An 8551-nucleotide genomic window follows, 5' to 3' on the forward strand; every position below is an offset into this window, starting at 1 on the left:
AGATAAGTATCTTCGTATTATGGTTTGATGACAGATGGTTATATATACACACATTCATAAATGTTACCTTGCAAATCAACACACCGCATGATGTTGTGTCCTGCTGTTTGGGATGATCCATGCTGTCGCATGCCCATCTCCCAACAGCTGGGTTTGTCTTGCGGACCAGCGATCTACACAGGGAACACATACATTATGTTTTGGACATACAATCCTTTTTAAGTCAAGAACAGCTGAATGTTCACACAGGACAATCTTATGTTATTGAAGTAAAGCAGCAGTAATCAGGAACATCATTGATGTGGCTTTGTGTTGCTCCCTTAATATAATCCCACATCCTGAATGCATGAATATATCTAGTAAAGACATTACAGCTGATACTTGATTTACCGTGTTAGGTCTTTGCAGCGGCTTATCTGTTCTTTGGTGGCCCCAAATGGGTCCAAGAAAAGGGACCTGTTTTCCCTCAGACACATGATCTGTGGAAGTGCAACAAATTAAACAAAGTGTCAAGTGTTAAATAAACAAGTGTTGAATACAAAGAAATATCTTGACCCATTAACATTTTAGATTACTTACAATGAGGGTCCAGTGTGCCCTGTGACAGACGGCTCCAGCTGCCACATTGTGTTTTGTCAGGTCCAACTGAAAAATATTTGTACATACTTAAGTACATACATATATACATACACTTATTTCTAGTCCTACTCTACTCACCTTTCTTAAACCGCCTTTGTGTTTTCCCTGCCAGAGGGAAGTGATGAGGTAGGAGTCGAAAATGAAAGCCCCAGCTTTTACACCCACCCATGATAAATAGGCATTGATAATCTATAAATACAACAGATGTTTTTATCCCATTTGATAAAGAATTATCACTTTGCATATGTACTTTTGTATTATAAAGTAGGCTTACCTCTCCCTCCAACTGCTGTCCTGGGGCCAAGACCATGAGGTTCTCGCTGTAAACTTTGTATGGGCCATACTTGGCCCATAGCGTCTCCTTCCTCCTCCCTGCCCATATGTCTCGGATTACTGTAAAAAAAAAAAAGATAACGCATGTTAGTTATTAAGGAAATGCATACTTTGAGGTGTACTTTGTGTCAGTTTACTTACAAGTCTCCACCTCAGAAGATGCTCCTTCTGCCTGACTTGATGGAGCCAGGGTTTGGGAGGATGTGGAGGGTGTGGATGTGGAGGTGGGTGTGGAGGTCAGTGGATCAGCCAGAGGAGAAGGATCCAACAATTTTTTCAATTTAGCAGGGATCCTCTCCTCTGGCTGGACATAGTGTGCGAGGTGGTCAATGTTGACTTTCATCTTCTTGTTTCCCTTTTCTGAAACTATTTCAGCAACTTTCCCCTCAATGTCCACAACCCGGTAAGGTCCCTGCATTTCCACCTCTAGTGTCCCACCTTTTCTTTGCTCCAACCTTTTGTTTCTTTTTAAAACCAAGTCCCCCACTTGGAAGTTGTCCGCTTGCCCTTTCTCCAGTTTCCTCTTGCGGACCCTCTCTTGGCTTTTTTTAATGTTTTTCTTTACAAGCGTGAAAACGGCCTCCTGTTTTTGAAGTCGCTCCCAGACATCTTCCCTTTCCACCATCCTTTTCACTTTGTCTTCTGTTATCTGCCACAGAAAACAGTTAGAATGTAGAGGACATACATGTTTGAAATAAAAATAATGCTACAGGATAAGCGATTAACCGGATCTTACTTTGTACTCCTTGGGCACCTCTGATGGGTACCTCGCCTCCCTCCCAAACATCAGAAAATAGGGACTGAACTTTGTAGTCAGCTGAGTTTTGGTTCTCAGACTGAACATGGTGGGCTGCAGGAATTGGTCCCAACGCTTGGGCTCACCCGCCACCAGTTTGTTCAGGGACCTAAATTCAGGTAAAGTACAGACACAATCAGGTAGAAGACAACATTGTTTCAAATATATGATAAAGCAACCCATTTATTTACTCTTATTGTTTTATTTAGGTATAATTTGTGATTACTGTTAATGTAGGAAAAATAATGTTATGTATATTAATTAACATACCTCTGTATTGTTCCATTTAATTTTTCCACGAGCCCATTTGTCTGTGGATGATACGGGGAACACGGGCTTCTTTCGATTCCCAGCCTCTCACAAAGGTTATAGTTCACCTTGAAGGAAACATTGGGACAAAAATGAAACAATGAAATGCATCTCCTGCTGAAAATGCTTGTGAATGCTGTAAACTGCGAGAATGTGTTGGTGAATTTTGCATTCACACTAAAAAGTTAGCACAGAAATGTTACATAATAGGGAGTGATAATGCTTCAACGGTATACCTTATTACAGAATTCCCCGCCTTGATCTGTTAGCAGTCTTTGAGGTGCACCAAATTTGTAAAATAAATCAAGAATACACTTGGTCATCTCATCTGCTGTTTTGCTTTTAAGTGGGTATGCCTCTGCCCATTTGGTGCAATAATCAACCATGACACAAATGTATTGATTGCCACCATCTGTTAGTGTGAGTTTACCCACTAGGTCCATCCCAACAAGCTCCAGAGGCTCTGTTACCTGAGAAGAAGAAAACATTTTCATTTCAGTAAACCACAGTTCACATGTTCCAAAGCTGAAACTGGCTGGAATTGTTTCCTTGTACCCTAATGGGAGTGTACTCCCTCTTTTCTTTGATGCTTGCCCTCTTTGATTGGCACTGGGGACGCTCAGAAATCTGGAAAAGAAAAAAAAACACACCATAAACCTTTTTGTGCTCCACTTTTGTACCATAATGTGTAATTTACCTCATTATTTTATAACTCACCCACTTGCGGATGTCATCCACCATACCAGGCCAATAACATCTTTTCATGATGGCACCATGTGTTTTCTCTACACCAAAATGTCCTCCCAATTGGCTGCAGTGAAACTCTTTAAACAGCTTGTCAGCTTCTTCTGAGGATAGCACCACTTTGGCGAGGTGCTCAGCCATGTCCTTTTTTCTTCTGCATATGTAATGCAGTTCTCCATCTGGTATTGAAATGTCATAATTATAAATTCATTGAGAGTATTATCATAGCACACGATATTCTGAAGTCCACACACTCTTACCTTTAATCCTGAAGGTCTCAGCTCTTCTCTTGATCACAAACCTCTGATGGCTTGATAAGCCTTCAGGAAAAACGTTCTGGAGTTTTACATCCATCAGCTCTTTCACAAGTCTTGGGTCCATTTTTGTTGGATCCACTCACTCCTATGTAACCCTAGTACTACGCTCTCCCTCAAACACACACACAGGCAAACAACAATCACTCACTTAATTAAACACACAATACAATTTCACTCACAAGGACCAACACTCTATCACATTCAGTACTCACTCACGCACGTTCTGATCTTTTTCTATTTAATTTCTAACTAACTGTTTTCTCTCACTGTCTCAAATCTCTCGCTGTCTCTAATCTCTCTGTCTCTAACCTCTCTGTCTCTAACCTCTCTGTCTCTAACCTCTCTCTACTCACAAACCCACAAAGTTTTGACAAGTCCAGTGGTTTATATAGCCTAGACAATCCAGGTCATTATAATGTAGCTCTACACCTGTTGTACTTGTAGAGTGTAAGCCATGGTAGGGAAACAGGTTTGATCCAGATCCTAGATGGCCAATTACATTGATTGCAGATTGCTTTCTGCTTTCTGCTCACATGTAAGAAGTGAAACATGTCTGTGCACACACACAGAATTCAGGGTTTTATATGTTGTTCGTGTAAGCCAAAAATAAATATGTATATATTAATAACTATGGGTATATTTATATATATATATATATGCCTACAGTACAATAGTTATTGTATATATATATATATATATACAATAACTATTGTACCGTATATTCATTCTGGATTTAGGCTACTTTTCTGTGGTTTACCGGATTAGCCATGGAATATTGTTTTAACATATAAGTTATTTTTTTCTGCACAGTGTAGAGTTGTGTTGTGATGAGAGGGATACAGGTATTTAATAAAAACATTGATCGCTTGAGAATGGCTGGAGAAGTTGTATCACCATTTATTCGGAGCGGATCACAGCTTGCCATCTCCAGGCTGCTTTCGGGCTCACAGTAAACAACTTGTGTTTCACATAGAGGCGGTCTGAAGGTATGGACAGCTATCAAAGCTACTATACATCACATTCAGAACGATGTACAACTGAAACTCTGACAAAAATATATTGTTAAAATGATTTATTAAAGTTCGCCATGTTTTGCACAGGCATCCCCACAGTCACCTACTTTGTCATGTTCTAGTCGTCACTGTAAGCTTCACGATATCAGCTTCTCACCCACAACCTCACATACGCGTACTGAACGTGCATCAAAGTCGTCCTATTCAGTCAGATATACCAAAAGATGAATTTGAACAACACGCGAAGCGATCGAGATGTTTCTTTCCCGGTGAGTCAACAATGGGTCCCCAAGGTACACGTCCCAATACATCTGTCGAAAATAATAGAATATCACCAGTTGTTCGGGCCACAATTTGTTCGGTAACACAGTAACACCGGGTAATACTGAGTACTTTTCCTATAATACTGTGTACATTTACTACTGATATTACTGAGTATTTTGTACTATAACCCTGAGTAGTGTAATACTGATAATACTGTGTACTTTAAAAACTGATAATACTGAGTGCTTTTACTATAACACAACGTACTTTTGCTACTGATAATACTTAGCACTTTTATTAAAATACTTTACTGACTACTTTTACTGCGGATATTTCAGCATGAGGCAAAAAATGAGGCTGTACCTTTGCTGGTACTATAGTATATGAAGGTTTGTCTTATATATCGTGCACTGAGAGGGGTTTAGTAAAAAACAATTTAAACAAGATTTCACCGCCATGTACTTTGAGATAAATGCTGTATTTCAGTGGTGGAAGAAGTACTCAGATCTGGTCAGTGAATAAAAGTAGCATCAAAATATAGTGAAAGTAGCGACAGTAAAAGTAGTCATTGTGCAGATTGGTCCATTTCAGAATAATATATATGATATGTTTTATAATGATTGATCATGAAAGTGTTCTCAAAGCTGGTGAAGGTGCAGCTAGTTTGAATGACTTTGTATACTGCAGGGTAGCTGGTGGATTTACTCCAGGTGGAACTAAAGTCTGATTCAACACTTGGTTATATTTACCATCATTCATCCAGATCTGTGAAGTAACTAAAGGTGTGGAGTAAAAGTACACCATGTACCTCTGAACTGTATTGGAGTAGAAGCAGCATACAATGTAAATACTCCAGTAAAGTACAAGTACCTCTATAGTTGTACTTGTACAACTATAGAGGTACTTTACTGTTTTTAAATGCCTTTGTCTGAATGTCTTTCATTTTTGTAAAGCACCTTGAATTGCCTTGTGTTGAAAGGTGTTCTATAAATAAACTTGCCTTGCCTTACTTAGGTACAGTACTTGAGTAAATGTACTTCCCACCTCTGCTGTTAAGCTACTTCTTAGCTGTAGATTGGTTTTGTGTTGACTGTAGTGTTAATACTTATTTCAGAGACCCAGCAGGAGAAGGAGCACTGAGAGCAGCATGGAGGAGAACAAAGAGACCCCCAGAACTCAGGTCAGTGTTCACTTCATCACAATATATTCCTAACACTGTTATCCCTTACACTGGGACACATTTGTGTTATTTAAGGACTTTAAACCTGTACTTTTATTTGACAGACTCTTATTTTAGTTGTTAGATATATCTGCATCACGGCCTCTCACTGACTATTTATCTGTCTGTCTTTTTTAGAAACAGAGAAGAAGAAAGGAACCCAAACTTTTCAGCTGTGACCAATGTGGGAAATATTTCACTACATCAAGTGGACTTCAAATCCATTGTCCTATTCACACTGGAGAGAAACTATACAGCTGTGACCAGTGTGGGAAAACATTTTCTCAACGTGGTAACCTGAAAGTCCACCAACGAATCCACACTGGAGAGAAACCATACTGGTGTGAAGAGTGTGGGAAAACGTTCACTACATCAAGTCAACTCACAATCCATCATCCTATTCACACTGGAGAGAAACCACACAGCTGTGAAGAGTGTGGGAAAACATTTACTACATCAAGTCACCTCACAATCCATCGTCGTATTCACACTGGAGAGAAACCATACTGGTGTGAAGAGTGTGGGAAAACGTTCACTACATCAAGTCACCTCACAATCCATCGTCCTATTCACACTGGAGAGAAGCCATACTGGTGTGAAAAGTGTGGGAAAACTTTCACTGCATCAAGTCACCTTACAATCCATAGTCGTATTCACACTGGAGAGAAACCATACTGGTGTGAAGAGTGTGGGAAAACCTTTTCTCGAAGTGATATACATAAAATCCACGAACGCACTCACACTGGAGAGAAACCATTTAGCTGTGACCAGTGCAACAAAGCTTTCACAAGATCTTGGTATCTTAAAGTCCACCAGCGCACTCACTTTGCCTCCATCTGATCCTTTTCTGAGTGAAGCTAGCATTCCCCCTGCTTTCTCCAAATGTAAAGCTGACAAACAGTGACTTTACGTTCTAATTAACATGTTTTTTATGACTACATTCAGACCTCCCAAAATCCTGCTGTTCTCACACACAATTAGCTCTATATGAGAGTGCTCTTGTTAATACAAATGTTTTTTTATTTACATAGAGCAGCTTTATACTGTTGAACTTAACAATGATCTGTCTACCAGCAGACTGTAGATGAGACGTTTAGGGAACATCTGCAAATAGAAGCATCTCTGGGATCTTTTACATACTTCCTAATCAATTATCCGTTATGTCTGCAGTTGCAATTTTAGTGAGCATCAAGTTCAGAATGTTTATTGCCCAACACCGTATTTGCTTCCTCGTTTTCATTTAACGTCTATGTTCAATTGAAAGGTTTGAGTTGCCTTTTTGGTACTTTTTTTGTATTTACTTCAAGTGATGTTCAAAACACTAAGACACGTTGGGTATGAGAAGTGATAAAGTACATTTGGGACGTTCTTGTTTTGTTTGAACAAAATTTTTTCTAGTGAAACTCTGATATCTCGTCTCAGGAGAGGATAGGACACAAAACCATAGAGGTAGATGAGGGGAGGAGGGGTTCACACCTTCCTCCTGTTGTCCCTGAAAGTTTCACATCAAGTCTAAGAGGAGTCGTTGCAGAACATTTACTTCACATTTACATTTCTAAATGCATGCTCCAATCATTTGGAGGAGGGGAGGATCTGCAGGAAGTGGGGAGGGGTGTGAATGAGGGTTATATTTAGGGTTAGAGCTGTAGAGATTTTTTTGTATTTATTATTATTAGAATTTTGGCTTTTTTTTAGAATGTTGACCTTTTTCAAAATTCTGACTTTTAAAATCAGAAATTACTTTTTCTCAGTATTTTATTTATTTCAGAATGTTATACTGGTGTGAAGAGTGTGGGAACACGTTCACTAGATCAGATGAACTCAAAACACATCATCCTATTCACACAAGCTTCATAAAGGGACCCAAATAGCTTTCAACTGATTGCAATGTATTCCCATCTGCGGCGGGATTTGACGCTCATGGAAGCACGGCATTCGTTTGTTTCATCTTAAAGGCAATGTGAGCGACCATTCCCATTGGATAACGGAGAATTGTACACCCGGAAGTAATTATTCCCCTTACTGTCGATTGATTTTACCAGAGGTGCGGGAAGGTATTTTGAGTGTGGGTGCTGAGGTGCTGGACTCCAGTGAACACTATTACGGGCACTATAGAGCACGCACAAAAGCACTCCCCACACGCAAACACACAGTACACCCGCGACTGTTACAACGAAGGCTCGATAATCAGCTCACGGCATATAGGCAGGGGTAAAGTGCTATTTTTTACGAGTGGGGAGCAGACCTGACCTCCTCTAGGGGGGTCAGGGTTAGGGTTAGGGTTAGGATGCTCCCCCGGGAAGATTTTTTTTAAATATTGAAGTTAAAAGCATCAATCTGGTGCACTTTGAGAGCAACATTAAGAGATCTATGGATACATCTCTCAACACCCAGATGATACACAACTGTAAGCAGATGTTCTTTTTCTTTATGGATATTTTACAAATCATTCCCCTTTCAAACTGTATTCTTGTTTTACTGCCATATAGTATTTCATAACTGTTTTTCCTTTATTCTCTTTTTTTTTAAAATAACTATAATGATCATATGAAGGTGTGCCGCGGAAATAATCTTTTGAATAATTTGTGACCAAACAGTTTGAGACCCACTGAGATAACTTAGACTAAAGTTAACTATCTAAACACTCAGAGAGTCCTTTAGCTCACCTGAGCCTCTCAGTCTGAGAGGAGAGCTCTCCTCCAGCTTGTTGTGGAACCAACAGCTCCGTATGTCCGTTAGTGCAGCTAGCTAACCAGATGCTAACAACATGGTCCCTGCTGCTGGCACCGGTCCCTCTCTCTCTCCCTCTCTCTCTCTCTCTCTCTCCCTCTCTCACACACACTAAATGCGCTATTTCCGCACACACACAGAGCCGAGCTTGAATGACACCAGCACACTTTTATTTCCATGCAACTCT

The 8551-nt window shown here is 39.9% G+C and overlaps 1 protein-coding gene and 1 long non-coding RNA gene across 3 annotated transcripts; one reads left to right on the forward strand and one right to left on the reverse strand.

Annotated features, from left to right (window-relative positions):
- Positions 1 to 579: 579 nt before the first annotated feature.
- On the reverse strand, positions 580 to 1182 carry LOC117534125. 2 transcript variants are annotated; one of them, XR_004567151.1, is made up of 4 exons: positions 1114 to 1182; positions 914 to 1032; positions 718 to 828; positions 580 to 645 (listed from the first exon to the last, which is right to left on the reverse strand). It is a non-coding gene; the product is annotated as an uncharacterized LOC117534125 (long non-coding RNA). The 2 variants fall into 2 exon arrangements; XR_004567152.1 differs by lacking the exon at positions 718 to 828 and having other exon boundaries at positions 601 to 645.
- Positions 1183 to 5463: 4281 nt separating this feature from the next.
- On the forward strand, positions 5464 to 6815 carry LOC117534124 (zinc finger protein 239-like). Its single transcript, XM_034198184.1, has 2 exons — positions 5464 to 5595; positions 5773 to 6815. The coding sequence occupies exons 1-2, from the start codon at positions 5563 to 5565 to the stop codon at positions 6472 to 6474; spliced, it is 735 nt and encodes a 244-aa protein (XP_034054075.1). The 5' UTR covers positions 5464 to 5562; the 3' UTR covers positions 6475 to 6815.
- Positions 6816 to 8551: the final 1736 nt, after the last annotated feature.

The sequence above is a fragment of the Gymnodraco acuticeps genome, unplaced genomic scaffold (genome assembly GCF_902827175.1).
Source record: "Gymnodraco acuticeps unplaced genomic scaffold, fGymAcu1.1, whole genome shotgun sequence".
NCBI lineage: Eukaryota > Metazoa > Chordata > Actinopteri > Perciformes > Bathydraconidae > Gymnodraco > Gymnodraco acuticeps.